General features: G+C 37.4%; 2 protein-coding genes across 2 annotated transcripts in view; both read right to left on the minus strand.

Annotated features, from left to right (window-relative positions):
- The window catches only part of LOC145690288 (protein borderless-like), a 189,660-nt gene that overhangs the window by 103,103 nt on the left and 66,000 nt on the right, over positions 1-20,557 (minus strand). The gene's annotated exons all lie outside the window — the stretch shown is intronic.
- LOC145689255 (uncharacterized) lies at positions 8,481-9,038 on the minus strand. The gene has a single exon (XM_081763393.1). It carries the CDS (start codon positions 9,036-9,038, stop codon positions 8,481-8,483), a length of 558 nt encoding a protein of 185 aa, XP_081619519.1.

The raw sequence follows: 20,557 nt of genomic DNA on the forward strand, positions 1-20,557 counted from the left end.
GGCTACCCCTGACAGTGAGACGCATGAAAGAACACCAAGACGGTACAGATTACTGAAATACCATAAATTGCAAAATTATTTTTACACTCTAAAGGCGTCAGGTTTTTTTCTTTCCAACCACGATTAGCTCATCTTTGTATTGAACAAACTCCCAATTGAATATAGAAATTTAGTTTTACTGATTCTAATATGTACTGTATGGGGCAGAAACAAGGACATTACGCAAAAACGACGAAACAGTTAGACTTTCGAAATGTGGGCATGGAGAAAAAAGGAGAGAATCAGCTGGGTTGAACGGAAAACGAATGCGAAGGTTTTAGAAATAGTAGAAGTAGGGGAGAAAAGAAGAATTTTAGATGTAATGAAGAGGAGGACATTGGCTGAAGAGGAACTGTATTATGAGGGACGTGCTCTAGGGGGGGGGGGCGAAGGAGATTGTAGTTGAAGAAAGATATTAAGACAGAAAATTGCTACGTTAACACGAAGAGACTAGCTGAGGACCACAGTCATCGAAGCTTCTCAGCTGCAGCAAGTGATCTGCCAATAATGGCAGAATAGCTATTATTATGACGATGATGATATGTTTTGCAATATTGACCAAAATAGAGAGAAAAAATTAAAATAATAATAATTAAACCTCTTAATATTTTAGAATATGAAATGAAATTAAATTTGTGAGTTTTACGTCCCACGATTATGCCGGCCAGGCTAAAGGAGACGGTGATAATGAAAAATGAATGAAAATTGTGGAAAGGAGAAAGTGGGAGGAAACGGGAGAACCCCGAGGAAACCCACGCACACGGTGTTTGTCCACCACAAAGTTCACTTGGCGGGGGCTGGGATCGAACGCGGGACCCGAAACAGCATAGCTGAACGCTCTACCATTGAGCCACCGCGGCCCCAATATTTTAGAATAATTTGAGTGAAAACTGAAAACGACTCAACTGTCTATGTCTTGTGTAAACTCAATTTATATAAATACTTTTGACTTACATTAGAAATACATAATAACGGCATCAAACTTCAAGTTATTTGAAATAAGTACGAAATCACTCTCAGTTGTGAATATAGATTATTTATTGTTGTATAATGTTATATCGTTGAATCCTAGATATGCCGTATACCTAAGGGGGCTATAAGTTATATTGGTAAACAATTATTCAACGTATAAGCATCCACCTATGAAATCAAACTTGCGGTCACATGCGCTAAGTTTTTGTCAATCTCATGAAAATGTTATTTCAATATTAATTTTATAAGTACACATTAAAAATTTCCAATGGATGCTTGAACCTCAGAGCCAATGCCATACCCATGTAGTCGACATCTATGGTGTACGGAATTGCCGATGTTCAATACTACATTTCTTTAGTTTTGGAAGAAGAACACCATTAATATGTTTTGAAATGAAGTGAAATATCTGCTTTAACGTCCCACGATTATTACACTGAGGCTAAGGGAAACAGTGATGATGAGAAATGGTGGAATGAAGAAAGTACGAGTAAACTGGAAAACCCACGCACAGGGTGTTTATTCACCAAAGAAGCGCACATAGCGCAAGCTGCGATCGAACCAGGGCCCCATGTACCAGAGGTGCACGCTCTGCCACTGAGCTACCGTGTCCATAACATGCTCTAGTTTATTTTTGCTTATCCACTTCTTATGGACACACTTCGTATGATTTCCCAAAATCCAATCATGGGCCGTCGTGAATGATCAAATGATGACCAAAGTAAATCAGACACTGAAGTTATTATAGCTTGTAACAATTCATAGAATTATGCTGTCGGTCATCTCGTGAACAACCCATTCAAAAAACGACATACTGTAGCTATATGTTACAGGAGCAGATCGACTCACATGGATTGCATAAACTATTGGGAACACATTCACTCCGGCGGTATTTTTACTGGAGCCAAAAAGTTCACGTGAAAGATGTAATGATTTTTCCCCTTCCTTTTTACATTCTATAAAAAAATCAAGTAGTACCATACTTGTGCAAGACTCTTGCGCAAGAGTCTTGGTCTTGGTCTTGGTCTTGCAGGTATGGTCTTGGTCTTGGTCTTGCAGGTATGGTCTTGGTCTTGGTCTTGCAGGTATGGTCTTGGTCTTGGTCTTGCATCGGGATTCCTGGTCTTGGTCTTGGTCTTGGTCTTGGTCTTGCATGCAAGACTCTTGCATAAACTGCAAGACCAAGACTCTTGCGCTCATCACTAATAGTAATAAATTTATTGCCTTGTATATATATATATATATATATATATATATATATATAGAGAGAGAGAGAGAGAGAGAGAGAGAGAGAGACTTCTAAGTCAGAGAGTTCTGAAAAAACAGGGGTGTTTCACAATAGCTCCATTTTTTCTTTGTTTCACGATTATTACCGTATTCGACCGTACTAAAGTATGTAGATTACTGCAAACTAAATTTTTCCATAGGAATATAGGATTTAGATAATATTAAATAGTTTTTTTTTATATAAAAATGCATTTATTTAATTTGTCTACATCAGTGGCGGAGCCAGAAAACACCATGAGGCTAATAAGCAGCCACGTCAAAGAAGCGCACACAAGCATATATTGAAACGTTCGCCGCATGGCCAGACAGTCTTTCATGTGCTCTAGCGACATCACGTTAAGTATTTTATTTCAGTACACAAGGATGAGTTGAATTACAGGAGAGACAGATAACAAACAAGTCTCATTCTTTTAAGTTTCTCTGTAGTCATACAGGTTTGAAATACTGATGAAATTAGTTACCAGATAAAAAGAAATACTCAATTCACTGCCGCTACAATCCATAAAGAGCTATGGCTAGCCAGATGTATATTATCAGATTTCATCTCAGTGTCATTACTTTTTACTTCCTGGATCTGAGTTCGCACACCAATCAAATCACAATAATCACTTTAACAATATTATAACACAACAAACCACGTATTGACATTTAGTTTGCATATGTTCTGGCCATCCTGTAACGTACTGCAAAAAAAAAAAAAAAAAAAAAAAAAGCACTCATACCTCCCCTCCAGACAACTCGTTCAACCAATAGCTGCATATAAATAAGCAACAGCGATTCTACAAAACAAACGCAATGACTCATCAGCAGAAGGGCCATTCCACGCGAAAGTGAGCCTGAACCCAAATTTTCGAAAACTGTCAAAACCAATGCATTTTTACATATATATGAAGTAAATAGAACGAAATTTACTTTTCCATAAAGAAAAACTTATTTATACTTAGAATTCACGTAAAATTTTAAATCTAAGTTGTGAATTTGTAACATGTCAACTGCGAGGAAATTTTTTATTCTTGTTATCGGCAACATTTTACGGTAATTTGTGCATGTTTGGCTGAAGTAACTTCGAGCTATTCAAGATGCTTCTTTTTGCTACAAGCTGCAGTTGAAAAGGTGTTTACAGAATAAAAATTGTTTATAATATCATTAAAGATATAAACGTCAACTTGAGTGTCCTGCCCGTGACAGAAAACTACCAAAAGTTATTGTACTGAATTATTAAATTTGAGAATGTGGTTCGTACTTAGTAGAAGTAGCAATTTGCATGTGTACTTCACATTTACCAAATTTTGGACTAATGCTAATAATATATTTCGATTTACTTCAATTTGAAAACTTGTCCTGCCCGTGACAGTGGGCATGTCATTGGTGAGAAAGTTTGTATACATTGGTTATTCATGATAGAAAATGATTGCATGTGTACTAAAATAAAGTTCTCTAAGCATGAACATTACTTACTTAAATAGAGGATTATCTATTGTTGTCAGTATGATGTTTTAACTTAAAATAAAGTGTCATATAAATATTATCATTAGCGTCACCTTTTCTTTCGTTTCAAGGGAGAAGTGGATGGGATTGGAGTACGTACGAAAACGTCAGTATGAAACTTTGTGAAAAAAAAAAGAAAGTAATTTTAGAATGTGCTGCTGATTTCGTAGCAGCTTTAAGCTCTTCGTTTCAAAATATATGTTTTACTACTATCATCAGCAGAAACTTAAAGAAAAGACGCTTTGAATAAAAGGCGGGAAAATGCTTTTATCAATTGAATGTCTCCAATCAAAACACTTTTTTTTCCTGCAATTTGACAGTGAAAATTGAGTAGTTCGTCGAACTTTTAAATCAGAGCTTCATCCGTGTAAAATCTTTCAATTCCTAACAGATTTTTATTCAGATTCTGAAAATGATGATTCCGAAAGCCATGAAGCTATCCTGAGCGACGACTTAGGTTTGCATGTTAACAAGGCTTGTGTTAGGCCAGCTGTTGAAGATATAACATAAGGAACATTTTTGTTGATGGAATTTTTCTCTAGTGGACAGAAAAAGAAAGCATAGACATGCAACTATCGCACATAGCCCAGTGGAAGAGGGCGAAGAAGTCAAGGAAATTCGTATGAAGACCGTAAGCGATTGCGGTAAAATTTTCAAGACTGTTGAAGATGTGTCTTACATGCATTTCAATCAAATAGTACCTGTGATACCAGCAGTGACGTGGCGTTGGGGGGAAGGGGTGAGCGGGGTGACGGCCCCGGGCGTCAAAATATGGGGGCGCAAAATTCAGGAGGAAAAAATAAAAGATATATAAAAATGGAAGGAATAAGTATTAAATAGTGCTCAAAATCAAGGAAAAGTAGGGCTTATTTTTGAAAATTTTCTTACGCATGGCGCCAACCATGTGACGCTTTGCGGCTGGTCTGTCGACCTCACTCAAATTTACGGGGGATCCGTCGTATACTCTCGCCCCGGGCGCTTGTTTTCCACGGCACGGGCACTGGATACCAGCACCTATTTTATATACTGTTAGACAGTGTTTTGTACGAAGTTCCCTACAAGGTGGGTGTAAATGGGCAAATAAAACCATTTCCTAAAGTGTAGGTGGTTAGAAATAAATGTATATATATATTTTTATTTTATGTGATAAAAGCGAGCCCCAAGTAAAGTAAATAGAATTATTTGTGTACAATGATATAACAGAACAACAGAAATTGACTTATTTTCGATTTTATTTCAGTTTTCAAATCATTCTTATTGAGATTTTGTGTGTTGATTCACACGGTGTCCTGCCCGTGACAACCATGTGTCCCGCCCGTGACACAGTAAAGTTGAGTTTTTTATTAATATAAATATTTGGCAAATTTCTCTTAAGTGAAGTTTGGTAAAATATTTCATCATTTATACATTTCCGTTTAAATAAAAACATTTTGAGCTAAGAATTCACAGAGTTTTGTAACATTCACTTGGTGTGTCGAAAGTCACTTCTCTTTTTCGTCCCCGCCCGTGACAGACGTTTAGGAATTAATATTTTCTACTCTAAACAGAAAAAAAATACTGAAAACATCAGCTACATATACTTCTAAGTCTGTACTGCTCATGTATCATACAATTAGCAGAATTTATGTTGTATTTTTAGAAATATACAACTTTAAAGCATCAAAAATGTAGTGTAAATGTCCTGCCCGTGACGATGGAATGGCCCAGAAGCGGACTGGCCATAGTGGAGTTGTGGAGAATTCCACAGGGCCCGGTAGATCTAAAAGACTTTCAGACAGTACAGTATGACCAAGTCAAAAGATGTAGGCTATATCTGTAAAATATTTTTAAAATGTAGGCCTATTGAACAATCAAAATAATTAATTTTTTAATTTCCAATTCAAAAATAGATTACTTTCATGAGGTAACAGGCCTCTATTTTCGGATAAAAAAATAGGGACTACTTTTGTAAAAGGGGCCGTTGGTGGAATTGTTCCACAGTGAAATTTTCATCTCAGTCCGCCCCTGCTCATCAGATAGATAATATTGACGTGAATGAGCTCGAATTACTAACAAATGACAGTACGTTTCCCCTATTTTTCCAATGCATTTTGTTAGGAAGCTACAATGTTCGCAATAATCCAGTCAAAATTGAGATATCCCAGTAGTGTCATTTAAGATTTTTCTTGAAGATAGGGGTAAAACTCGAGATATCAGTAGATTTTCAGATGCACTATCTTCATGGGAAGCGAAATTATGCATATTCTTAATACGCCCTAAGTTGCTGTGTGTAAATAGACACACGATATGCGCCAGTTTAAAGCAAGTGATAATATAACATCGTTTGGCGCACTGCTGTGAACCTAGATTTGTGAAATATTAACAAATTCATCTGAGACTTTTTCTGTCTTTTTTTTCTTTTTAATAAATCCTCCGATAAAATCTCAATATAAGAATAAACAACCATTTTTGGAATTTTTGAGAGGAAATGGTTTATGCAATATTGAAGAGTAATTAATGAAATATGAACGAAGTCACCCGTGAAGCATTCGAGGAAATCATCCGAAAAAAAAAAAAAAACATACACAACACACCCTCAAGAGTAAACTCTCTCTTCTGGATCTTTGAACGAGAAACCACTTACGCGATGGGGGCACCGAGGATTCAAGTTTCGCCTATTCAAGATTCGCCTAATACCTCCTAGCTATGCAAACGTCAACCAAAACGATGACACAAAGCTAATTTTCTTATTAAGTGAAAGTTGAATTTTCTTAAATCTTGGTTTAGCTCGCATATGTTGGTAGTCCTGCACCTCATTCATAATTTATAGTGTATAAAAGACACAAAAATTAACCAATCCTTGACATTGTGCACTATTGGGACATGAACGATAAGGTTCGGTTGGATCAGACCCACTGTTGCTTCAGATGAAAAAGGTCATTGAAACAATCAGTTTTAAGGAGAGCGTTTATGTTCTAATATTTTAGGTTTCATATAATAAACTCTGCTTCTTTCAGAACAGAAGAGGTATCTATTACACTGAAAAACTAAAAAGAATAAGAAAGAAGGAACTTGGAAAGATTCATAAAAGTTAGGTATAATTCGAGGGTAGTTCAACACTAAGATAATGCCAACATGTCACTTTCATCGTGTTATTTGATTCCCAAAATGTGACTTCCCTACAATTAATGCACATGTCTGAGTAAAACAATCTCGAACAAGAACAGTTGAACTAAGGGCATAAGGGTTTTACATTTACAATACACCAGCTTCAGAAAAGAATTTGATATTGCGGTATGTCCAAACAAGTAATTGGGTAGCATTCTTCATTTTCTCCTCTGATCCCCAATCAATTGCTGGAATATCTTTGCTTCTGATAGTACACATTCAATACGTGTCGTCTGCTCACACGCTCTTTTAGGTAAAACTGGGGGATGAGTGACGGGTGTGAAATACGTCTTCTGTATGTGAAATACCGACAGAATGCCAGTGCCTCACTATCATGCGATGCATAAAGGTGTAATTGGAAAAATTATCCCACTTTTACGAGTTCTTCAGGATTCATAGTAGATGCATCAATTGACCAAGCGCCATTTTGCGATTTTCGAGATTTTTACATCAGTGAGTAGGAAACAATGTAAATAATGTTAAAAAAAATGGTTTGAAACCCTACATATTTGTTTAAATGTTCAGGAAAAACTATTCGACGAAGCGCCAAGTACTAAATCGTAATGGGAACGTTTCTATTTCCTTCAATATCTCTCAAGGGAAGAGAGGGAAAATATATATCGAAGTGGAAGATGCCTTGTACACCAATCGAAAGCACTAATGACGCCTATTACGAAATTGTAATAAAAATTTTCCGAATGCATGTACTGTGCGAGTTATATGAATATACAGGGTATGCAGAAAATCCGTTTCCATCCTTAGAAATCGCAACCAGTGAACCAGATGCCAAAACAGGAAAACATGTGTTCGATTAATATGATCTTGAAGCTTTGCTGGGGTCTACTATTAATCCAATGTTCTCGGGATTGCTGCCAGAGTAAGTGTTGCTGTGCTGAGCTTTCGTTACCATACAGCGGCAACATCTTCAGAGCTATGTGTTGAAGTGTGCTGGTCGTAAAGATTATATAATGGTCTTTAAGAATCGCTGTGTTCCTATTGGTTGTTTTTGTTGGCCAATGGCGTGCTCTGATTTTGCTGGTGGAAACTGCTCTCTGATTGGCTGATGGTTCTTTTCGTACTGAGAAGCTGGATCCAGATGTCAGGTAGATGATAACCTTCGTCTCTGTTGATGGATGGCTTGTATGTACGGATGAATAGAGATTCATGTATTTTTCTGTCCCAGAACTGTTTGCTTTTCTTTAATACTTCAATTTGGTCCCACATGGCCGTATGATTGTATTGTATGCAGTGTTCGGCTATTGCAGATTTTTCCGGTTGTTTAAGTCTGGTGTGTCGCTGGTGTTCTTTCATTCTGTCTTCAATGTTCCTTCCTGTTTCACCTATGTAAGACAGAATGAAAGAACACCAACGACAAACCAGACTTAAACAACCGGAAAAATCTGCAATAGCCGAACACTGCATACAATACAATCATACGGTCATGTGGGGCCAAATTGAAGTATTAAAGAAAAGCAAACAGTTCTGGGACAGAAAAATACATGAATCTCTATTCATCCGTACCCACACCATTAATTTGCCTGTATCTACTATTTTGCAAGGTCAACCCACTGAGGATTTGTCAGGGACCAATAGCGACAGTTTTGCTTATTCGCTTCCCCAGTGACATAAAAATTGGCCTCGTCCGAAAATAAAATTTGTGTGTGGAATGTGGGATCCGTTTGCAACTGTACAAGGGCCCAGTCGCAAAATTCCACACGACGATCAGGGTCATCTTTAGATAAATTATGTTGAAGTTGCAATTTGTACGTATGCCACTTGCTTTTCTGTAAGATACGTCTGATGGATGTACGGCTGACACCACATTCCATGGACAGGCGACGGGTACTGCGGTGTGGTGATGTAGCAAATGATGCCAGCACTGCTACTAATGTGGCTTCATCTGTTTCGGTCGTGGGTCTTCCACACCTGGGTTTATCTGCTATGAAACCAGTACCCATGAACTTCTGGAAGAGTTGCGCGACACTAACATGGGACACAGGATGTCGATCTGGGTGCCTGGCATTGAATTCAGCTGCTACAACCCTTGCACTCCTTCCTCCCCATGTCCTGATCAGCTCCTCCCTCTCTGCTGTCGTTAGCGGCATAATTATTCACTGCAACAACAGAAACAGTACGGTAAAATTAGCAATTTGAAATGCCTGTAATTTTTGAACACATTAAGATATCAACAAACTGATTTCACCATTGTGTTTGTCTTTAAATTCTAGCCTAAAATGATGTGCCGCATAACCCATCCTGTAGAACTGACTAGCTAACATATAGTGTATAATAGTGGTACTTATGCTCATTGTCTGTATTATCAACTATAAAATGATTCAAACAAAAAATTTCTTGCACCAGGAACTGCGAATACGTGCAATCGTGTCCCAATGATAACAAGTACCGATTGCTAAATGGAAAGCGAATGTGCTTCGGAGAATCGAAATAAGAATGTACATTTTGACTGGCCTCCATTTTGCAAGGTTGTTTTAGAGAGTCAAGACTTGTTCCGTCTTCTTTAATTTCCCAACAGGTTTCCAACGATATGCTTCTAGAACCCCTTATCATTTGCAATTTTTGAGTTGGATCCCACCTGGGACCCTGCGAGTGGTTCTGAGACAACACGTTTTGCTTTGATACCTTGTATTTTTAAAATTATCAAACACGTGTTTTCCTGTTTTGGCATCTGGTTCACCGTTTCTGATTTCTAGGAGTGGAAACGGATTTTCTGGGCACCCTGTATATTCATATAACTCGCACAGTATATGCATTCGGAAAAATTTTATTACAGTTTCGTAATAGGCGTCATTAGTGCTTTCGATTGGTGTATAAGCCATCTTCCACTTCAATATATAATCTCCCTCTCTTCCGTTGTCAGAACCGTGTTTTGGCGCTTGGTCAATTGATGCATAACACCATCCAATTAACTGTCTATCTCTCGAGTAGTTTCTAACACGTTTTCTCCCCTTTCTGGAACAGACAAAGTCGTGTCTCTTCCTTAAAAAAAATCATGTAAAACAATATCACATCATCCATATTTCCCCATGTATTTTCATGTATTTGAACATTTTGGCTGGTTGATGAAATTTGCCTTCTTTGTACTTTAAATGTGCCGTGATTGACGCCGTGCTCCGTGCAGAGCAAGGAATAAAGTGTAAGCGAAATGGACTGAAATAGTCATGCGTCATTTCCGGTCATGCTAGTTTCCACACAAAAACTTGGTACAGTACTGAAACCCTTATGGAGAAAAGCATGGACTTGAAACACTCAGATGCCAGAAATTAAATTCCAAACTGTTATGAATTATTTTCAAGACGAATCTATATTAGTGTAACATGGAAGGAATACGGTTTACTCTGGTCCTGTTCAATCATTATAACTTGTGATGGATATTTATAAAAATCAATTTTAAAAAAGATGTCGCTTGATTTCCGCTTGCTGCAGCATTGCACCAAAATGCATTACTCTGGTGCATTACTATCTGGAGCGGGATTGCCCTTGGAACAAGCGGAGAGCGAGACATCATCTCCAAAAGGATTAGCTAGTACAGGTATACAATGGAATAAGAGATATAAAAGTTAGTATACTGGAGGTTTGTGTCTGATTTTCTTAAGAGAATTGCTGATTAGATACGCTTCCATAAATATCTAGTGAAATTGAAAATTCTTTGGTTAAATTAAAGTTTAATTTTCTCTGACGTCATGACTATTTTTTAGTCCATTGTTATTGAACGCAACTGTCCATAGTTATTGAACGCGGAAAATCCCCACCCCCGCCCTTTCATAGGCCCCGCCCCACTCCTACTGTTTTGGTAACTCAATCAGTTATTGACAGTTTCACTGGACACCTTGAGTTGGCACGCAGATTTAGTGTGCACAGTACGAGTACTGTTACAAAGCGTACAGAGTGTACCTACTCCTTATCAACTTACTGTTGATTGTTATGCTTGGAATATGGCTGAAAAGCGAAAACGAGTCTTGTTAGGACTTGACAAAAAAACTCGAAATTATTAAACGTTTGAGGAAGGGCGAAACTGCAACAAGTATCGCGCTGATTTATGGTGTTGGTAGAACGACCGTCAATGACATAAAACGGGATGCCGAAAAGATTGAGCAGTATGTGTCACAAATGCAGAGTACCGATGGAGATGTAAAAACTCGTAAAACTTTGAAACCTGCTAGATATGAAGAACTCGACAATGCTGTGTATCAGTGGTTTATTCAAGCTCGAAGTCAAGGAATCCCAATTTCAGGGTCAATTATAATGACAAAAGCAATCGAACTTAATAAAAAAAGTTAGATGGGGATCCTAACTTTAAAGCTAGCATGGGTTGACTTGATAAATTTAAGTTTCGTCACGGCATTCGAAAACTGGACATAAGTGGCGAGAAACAGTTCAAACAGCACAGTCATAGAAGACTTCAGAGAAGAGTTTCAGGCAAAAATTACTGCTCTTAAACTTGTGAGAGAACAAGTGTACAACTGCGACGAAACCGGGCTCAACTGGAAAGCTTTGCTGCAAAAGGCACTAGCATCACTTTCAGAAAAGACAGCACCAGGCTTTAAGGTCCAGGAAGATCGCATCACTGCAATGGTCTGTGCGAATGCAACTGGCAAGCATAGGTTACCCTTAGCAGTGATTGGTAAATAAAAAAACAAAAAACGCGCATTTAAAAACTTAAATTTGAATGCTCTTCCTGTGAACTATTTTTCACAAAAAAAAAAAAAAAAACGCTTGGATGGACCAAACCATTTTTGCGGAATGGTTTCACAAAGTGTTTGTACCGCAAGTTAGAGCTCATCTCGCCAAGTTGAAGTTGCCGCAGGAAGCACTTCTCATTATGGACAACGCTCCATCACATCCCTTTGATGAACTTAAAAGTGACGATGGTAAAATAACGTGTCTCTTCCTTCCAGCCAACACAACTCCCCTCATTCAACCTATGGACCAGGGGATCATTGAAAACATGAAACGTCGGTACAGAAGAAGTTTCATTGAAAGTTTGCTGTCATCTGACGATGCAACGACAGTTAAGGAATTTTGGAAAACCTACAACATTAAAGATGCTATATTTAATCTTGCCAGTGCGTGGGCGGATCTTAAAGATTCAAGTCTGAAAAATGGGTGGAATAAGCTTTGGCCTGAACCTGAAGCTGAACATGAACCTGAACTTCCTACTGATGATACGGTTAGTGTTGAGGAAATTGTGCAACTTTGCAATAACGGATTGGACAGTGAAACTTTAACGACAGAAGAAATAACAACCTGGTTAGAATGCGATAACATGGATGGAGGTTTTCAACTTTTGAGTGACAACGAAATTATATCTAATGTTCTGCAGGCCAATGACGAAGCTGACGACGGGTATGAAGAACCTGAAACTGAGCAACGACCAGCCACTAGCCACTCCGAAGCCGAAAAAATGTTAACCCAGTGCATCGACTGGTTTGAGAGACAAGAGGAAGCGAATGCCTCGCAGATACTTCTTCTTAGAAAAATATGTAACATTGCCGCACAAAAAGCTCGGCGTTCGAAGAAGCAGAAGATGACAGATTATTTTTAAATGTGTGGTTATTTCACTACCAGTTCAGTGTTACTCTTGTATGTTAGTACAGTACAGTAATTTAAATACAGTATAAACATGTATTATTCATTTGTATAAGGTTATTTATTTCTTCCAGAACCTTTTAAATCTACTTACTGTAGAGGTTTATAACGATATTTCTGTTATCCGTCTATTCGCTTAACCGTCATGGTCCCGGTCCCGAGGGTGACGGTTAATCGAGTTTCTACTGTACTTGAAAGAAACAAATAACAACATTAAACGGCACAAGCCTCTCATTTGTAATTTTATATCTACCTAACCTACAGAGATGACATATATAAAACAAAGGAAATTTTGTTTACAAAATATTATAAGCTCGAAGACCGTATAATTGAACCTAAGGTAAGAAATCAAGGAAAACATGATTGTTCTATAAACGACGGCGGCTTGAATATATACAGATTTGTAGATATTTTGAAACAGGAGCAAACAGAAAATGAAATGACAATGTATCAACTCCAGATAGGACACGTCGCTAAATCAAAGAAAGCAAAGTGGTGATGCCTTTATCGATGTATTGTGGAATTCAAAAGAAGGGTTGGATCACAATAAATAGTCATAATACAGCACTTTGATGCTGCAGTGTCTCACTACATTTCATTTATGTGTAACTAGTGATTCGTAGTGCTTTGTTTATTTTATGATGTATACAAACTTTCATATAATTTCTATCACTTCATTTTATGTTTTGTCTTCTGTAATATATTTTGTAACTTTGTGTAACATTATCACAGCTTGATGTCAAGCGTACATATACTACCTATACATATACCGCGTACACAAGCGTACATATACCGTAATTGTGCTTAAGTTTTCTGTAGTAATTCTGTAACTTCATCTAAGGCCTACCGCTCACTGGCAACATTTTGTCGGGCAACTATCTTGTTGCTCTGGCTAAATGCATTGAGTCTTATGGGAGTCCGCTCACTGAGGCGACAGCGACAGAAAAGTTGCCGAGGTGTCGCCAAGCAGGGCGACAGCAGGGCAACAGCTCGGCGACGGAACAGTTGCGCAACATCTAAAAATGCATTGAGTCTTATGGGAGTCCGCTCACTGAGGCGACGGCGACAGAAAAGTTGCCGAGGTATCCTCCAAATAGAAAGGTAAAAAAATAAATGTTTTGTACAAATTTTTTCACGTAACAGTTCGTTCCGTGTTTAGCGCGTGAAAAGAAGTGTTCGCGATGGAAACTAATACATTCTTTGATTAGTGACTAGCATGTCTTTAGTAATAAAGACTATGAAAAATTAATTGAGGATATAGAGAAACGCTCAGCGTTAAAGAAGAAATATATATAAAGAAGAAATTATGGAAGGAAGTGTGTTTCGCTGTTATAAGAAACTAGAATGAGCTTTCCAGCCAAGAAAAAAGAACACAGGTAGGTACATTTTTCGATAATGACATATCGCTGTCATACTACACACTACTACTTTCATTAATTCCCACAACTAGAAAAAAATACAGATAAAATTATCATTTTCAAGTTTCTTTCCATTTCAAATATAAAAAAGAAAAAAACTGTACTGCATAAAAATGGCCGATTTTAAAACAAGAAGAATACGCGGGAAGAACGAAGAAAGCCAATTTTTATTTTATGGCTATACGTAGAACATTGAGAGTACAGTTACTGCACAGTGTTGTCGGATTGCCGCTTTTGCTAGTTTCGTTCTGTTAGTTATTTCCAGTCGTTTTATATTTTCGTTTTTCTTGTTATCTTTTGATTCGAATAATTGTTCCCGTTCATATTAGCTTACACAATGCTGTTATTTTTGTCACTCATTGACATTCAGGGACGTCATTTAGGGGAGGCAGAAGGTGCAATTGCTCCCCAAGAGTTTGAGGAATATATATTCTTTAATCAATTGTCTACTAATATACTAGTACAAAACATGAAAATCTTATATCGGTGGTGTTTTTGCCCCGTCAAGTGAAGGCTGAAATAACGCCCCTGTTGACGCTACCTTTTAAAGTTTATTTAAATTTATTTAACCATGGGAATGGTCGGTAGTTTTTTTTTTTTTTAAAATGTCCGGAATCAGCGATTATGCGAACTGTTCCGGTTGCCGATTATGTAAATTGTGATATCAAATGCTCGGCAACTTTTCTGTTGCCGTCGCCAGTGAGCGAGGGTATGGCAACAAAACTGTTTTGTCTCCGTGAAGTTGCTGACTGCAGGCGACAGCGACGAGATAGTTGCGCAACTGTTTTGTCGCCAGTGAGCGGTAGGCCTAACATTTTCATATCTCGATGTCAAACATATAACATCAGTCATATACTGTCATAGTCTAGTCATATACTGTAATTGTGCTTATATTTTTTTTAAATAATCTTATGTGCCTTTTAAATGTATATTTTTAAATTTATATACAAATTTTTAAATCATTTCTTGACAGTACTACCAACATAATTTCGCATTAGGCAAATCTTGAATTCAATATTCGCCTACACTTTCTCTTGAGTTAACATCTGTAAATTCCATTGCCTGGGGTTATTAGGCGAATCTTGAATAGGCGAAAGTTGAAGTCACCGGGGGAACGGAGGCCCAGTGGTAGAGCATCTACCTATCGTGCGTGGGGTCCCTGATTCGACCCTTCACCAAGGAAGCTTGTGGTGGACACACTGTCGAATTCAGACTTTTGTACAAGGAGGGGCAATTAAAATTTAAGGGGTACATTAAAAAACACTTCTGGATTTGTTCCTAACTTAAAATTTTCCAAACAATTTCCTTAGTCTCGCTAGGCAAATGCCGGAATGCATAAAAAGTACAAAACACAGAAACGTTTCTTTGAAAACCAGTGTGGGAAACCCTAACATTACACCTCCATGTGAGAGACTCTCTTTTTCGACATCTTACCTTCCTTCCTCGCTCCCAACAGTGCAAGAAGGCTTCTAAAACAGCACGTCTCGAAACCTACGCAATACATATGTGAAGAATGAGTCAGGAGGATGAAGGCTAATTTGAACCTTGTTCGAGGCAGTTTCATTTTGCTTAACATTTTCTTACTACAGTGCTTAACCTCCCAATCTTTTTATATCAACATTTCGTGCTATATTTACAAAAAGAAAATCACAGAATAAGGAGAAAGTGGGGTGCTAATTTTCGTTAAAAAACAAAATGCTTTTAAGACTCTTTTATTTCCGAAAAAAATAAACAGAGAGAAAGCAAATATTTCAAAGCATGTGTATAGATATTCTACGGGGGCACATATATATTCTAGGGGGACTCAGCTCCCTTGAACATGCCTGAATTCAGTACTGGGTGGACAACATCGTGTCCCTGGGTTTTCTCGGACTCCTCCCGTTTCTTCCCACATTCTCATTCCACCATTTTTCCATCATTATCACCTCTTAGCCCAATAGGTATAATTGTGGGACGTTAAACTGAAAGAATTTTCTCTTGCTTCTAATTAACCTGTCAATATCGGTTTTACTTGATATTGTACAGACTTCTACTCAGACACAAAGAAGTTCCAATGTAAATCGGAATTCTTTTTTTTTTTTTTTTTTGCACTTGTTTTGTACAAGTATTCTTTCTGACTTCGACCTTTTCCAAATCCATGTATATTTCACTCCTTTCCGCTTACTACGATTACTATCATTCAATTCTACTCGCTATATTTTATCTATGATGTCTCTGAGGATTTACCAAGAAATTTGTGTAAAAATTTCGCTGATAAGATGTGTATTCTCCTTATTTATCATTTGTTTCTAGGTGTTTACTTCATTTCTTCATCTCGTGTTTTTTTGAGTACTCCCGTTTCCTCCCACTTTCTCATCCCCCAATTCTTCCATAATCATTCACTTGCTTTATTCATCGTCTCCCTTAGAATAAAGGGCGTAACGTGGGACGTTAAAACTGCAAGATTTAATTTTTTTCATTCCTTCATCTCGTATTTTCTTGAAGAGATTAAAAGAATTTGAAGTATCTTTTATAAATATACAAATTCCATATTTTGAATGATTGTAGCACATAATGACACCTTATATGGCGTAAAGGACATGCGCGTCGACTACGTGGGTGCTCCAGCACCCATACAAATAATGTTGTGGGTGCGCCGCACCCACAAGATTGTTAGTTTGATAGACACAAAATAAAATAAATATTTCACATTTGCCATTATCAAAATATAGTAAACAATATTAAAACATTGAGATGGAAGTTAAAATTGCTAACCTCTATCACATAACTGTTTGTTTCAAATGTGTTTGTGCAAAGGCAACCAAGCAACACCCCCCCCCCTTCCTGCCTGTCTCTGGCCTAGTAAAAGGCAATCCTCCACAATAAGTTGGAATAATATTGTGAATAGAATAGCGTATTTTCGGCTTGCTTTGATGTTTCCTTACAAGTGACACACTACAATGCGGCCACTCCATTCGTCTCTAATTGTTTTAAAATACGTAACTACTTGCGAATACTGAGCACCAGTGGTGTATTTAGGGGAACTTCCAGGCTTAAGCCCCCCCGAAATCTTACTTACTATAGTAAAGTATATGAAATATCTTGCAGAATTTTCACATTTTCAGGCAAAGCTCCCCCGAAAGTTAGCAAAGCCCCTCCCGAAATAAAATCGTAAATACGCCACTGCTGAGCACTAATAAGGAATAAGCAAAACAGAGAGAAGAAGTGCATCATATAAGTTGTTTAAAGTATATACTTAATATTACGATTACATATGTTGAGAATATTCATTATGGACCGGTTTTGAACCCGTTTCTCTTGCCTTTAAGTCAGCCGTGTTACCGTCTGAGCTAGGGCTGCCCCAACTTATCCTTATAGTATCGGTAAATTTTACTTTATCACAGCACAGCCTTCATGGCAGTGTTCACAAAAGATTTTAACCAATAGGAAATCAAGCATACTACTATGTAATATTGAGGAAAAGGAAAATTTCGAGATAACCCAAAAAACATGTAACACGTCCCGCCATTAATATGCACCCACATAAATTTTGGAAAGTCGGCGCTGTTGGTGAGGGAGTAGCAAGAAAAAATTTGCGGACAGGCTTTCCTAGGTCGACCCTTGGTTGCAGGCCTGCATTATAATAACGTCCAGCATGCACCAACTATACAGACAGTTTGAGAGAGAGAGAGAGAGGTATTGAAAATATTCCAAGTACACCGGAAGTTGAAGAATATGAATAGACAAAAGACAGGGAGGAGGAGAGGTTATGCACGCAATGGCTGGTTCGAGTTTCTGTTCCCGGAAGCTGTGCTGGATGTTCTATGTTGCAATTGCTTAGCTAAGAAAGGTGTACTCAACCAGCTTTAGCTCCTTGCAATAGGGTTCATGAGCCTGTAAATGCGAGGAATATGAAGGCTCAAACACATTGGAATTAAGCTATCACATATACAACAGTGTGATGATTATGATAGTGATTTTAATGTTGAAATTAATTAATTAATTCATTCATTCATTCATTCAACACAACAGGCTCGGTAACACAACGCGGTAACTTAGTGGTAGAGCGTTCACCTCCGGTGCTTGGCGTCCCTAGTTCGATCCCAGCTCGCGCCGTGTGGACTTTATGATAGACAAACACTGTGCTCATGGGTTTTCTCCCGTTTTCTCTCACTTTATTCATTCCACCATTTCATTCATTTCTCAAAATCACCTTCTCCTTTAGCCTAACCGGCATAATCGTGGGAAGTAAAACTGAAAGATTTCATTGCAAATTACAACAGGCTCTGGGCTCAGTTACAGTGTTATTCCTTAGAAATGCATTTACCCACAGTTATATATATATATATATATATATATATATATATATATATATATATATATATATATATATATATATATATATATATATATATATAAACAAGATTATATATTTATTCATTTTCATTATCACATATATTTTTAAGTCTATTCTTATATACTGTCTCCGACATTCCAAAACCAGCTATAGCAGATATCCTTTCAATTGCATTGTAGGAAGCACTCATCCTACATATAGGAGACTTAGCGAGGATATTTGTTCTTGCCTTTTTGCAATAAAATGTACTGCTATTTCCTGGGCGGGTTTTACCTGACGGGACATGCAATTGAACCTTCAAAGTAAGATTCGGACAGTCAATTTTACCATATACTAATTTGTGTAAAAATAAAAGATCCGTATGTTCACTCCATTCGTTAAAAGTGCGCATATTAATGTTTTGTACTATTTCTGAATATGACTCGTATTTTGGATACATGCCAGTTTTTCTATAAACAAGTAATTTCAAGAATTTTGATTGTATCCTTTCAATCATATAGATGCGTTTTAATGCTTTTGGTGACCAAGAGAGAGTCATATATTCTAATTGCGATCACACAAGAGAGAAGTAGAATTTCATTAATGTAGCATCGTTTTGAATCTCTTTACCGATTCTCATAACAAAGCTAAGATTTCTGTATGAATTATTAATAATTGAGGGGGTGAGCGCAACAGTGGTTTAACTCATATTTTTACAAATGGAGAAAAATAAAGTTAAACACATGTGTTTTTTGTATACACGACTCCAAAAGTGCATTACCACCTGCTATTCTTCTTTTTCTGTAATAGCAGGCAACCCAAAAAGCTCGGCGGTTGGGTTGGTTGCAAATTCGAAAGGCGTTGGAACAAACTTCAATTTTGTAACAAATATATCAGTATGGCAAACTGCAAATAAGAGAATAAAACAAATTGTTAAAAATGACAATTTTATTACCGTGACGGAGTTGGATGACATCAAAAGTTACAAAATGATCTTACTTAAGCAGTTCAAACAAAATGAATGGCAACAAACAGATACCAGAAGAAAGCATTTCTCTTTCCCCCACAAAAAATAATCTCATAAAAAAGTAACAATGTAAAGTTTTAATATAAAACAAAAGTTTACAAAGTTGACACAAAAGTTTAGAAAGTTGACACCCGAAAGGCAAGAACAACTGAACCGAAGTAAACGAAATTGTGCACAGATATTAGAAACATAAAATGAGGGAATACGGGTTTCGTATTTTCTTGAAAAAAAAAAACGGTTGGGTGGGGCACGGACCTCTATAAACATTTGATCACGAAATGTCAAAAGTGCTAGTAACAGTACGTCAGGTGTGTGTAAAGGACAGGAGGAATTGCAACATAACTTGGTGTGTGTGCTAATACGCAAAAAATAAACGAATAAGGGTTTTTATTTTCTGTGGAAAAACGGTTTTAGGGGTCAAAAACACCCACCCAAAACTTTGAATTTGACGCCCGAACGGAAAGAAGAGGAGAACCGAAGTGAATGAAATTGTTCACAGATATTGCAGACGTAAAATGAGGATACGGGTTTCGTATTTTCCTGTATAAAACGGTTGAGTGGAGCACCGACCCCTCCAAACCTTTGATCACGAAATATCAAAACTGCTAGTAACTGTATGTCAGCTGTGTGTAAAGGACATGAAGAATTGCAAGCAAACTTTGTGTATGGATAATACGCCAAAAAAAAAGGAATACGGTTTGTTTTGTATTCTATGAAAAATGGGTTTCAGGGGCAAAAGAACGAACTCCAAAATTTTGAAATTTGACGCCCGAAAAGTAAGAAAAAGTGAACCAAAATGAATGAAATCTTGTACAGATATTGTAGTCACAAAATGAGGGAATACGGGTTTCGTATTTTCCTGGAGAAAACGGTTAGGTGAAGCACGCACCCTTCCAAAACTTTCATCACGAAATATTAAAAGTACTAATAACAGTATGTCAGATGTGTGTAAATGACATAAAGAATTGCAATGAAACTTTGTGTATGAACAATACGCAAAAATAAAGGAATACGGGTTTTTTATTTTCTGCGGAAAAACGGTATTAGGGGGCAAAAGCCCCCACCCAAAATTTTGAAAGTTGAGGCCCGAAAGGCCAGAGGAAGTGAACCGAAGTAAGTGAAATTGTGCACAGATATTGTAAACATAAAATGAGAGAATACGGGTTATAACGACTCACCAAGGGTAGTCGTCAACCTGGTTCGATCGTTGATATATGAATCTCGAGTGGTAGCAATTGTTTGCATGTAAAAATATCT

The sequence above is a fragment of the Thermobia domestica genome, chromosome 7 (genome assembly GCF_964235325.1).
Source record: "Thermobia domestica chromosome 7, izTheDome1.hap1.1, whole genome shotgun sequence".
Taxonomy (NCBI): Eukaryota; Metazoa; Arthropoda; class Insecta; order Zygentoma; family Lepismatidae; genus Thermobia; species Thermobia domestica.

Bases quoted from the DNA above. Each gene is read 5' to 3' on its own strand.
- LOC145689255 (XM_081763393.1), bottom strand. From the start codon at position 9,038: ATGCCGCTAACGACAGCAGAGAGGGAGGAGCTGATCAGGACATGGGGA.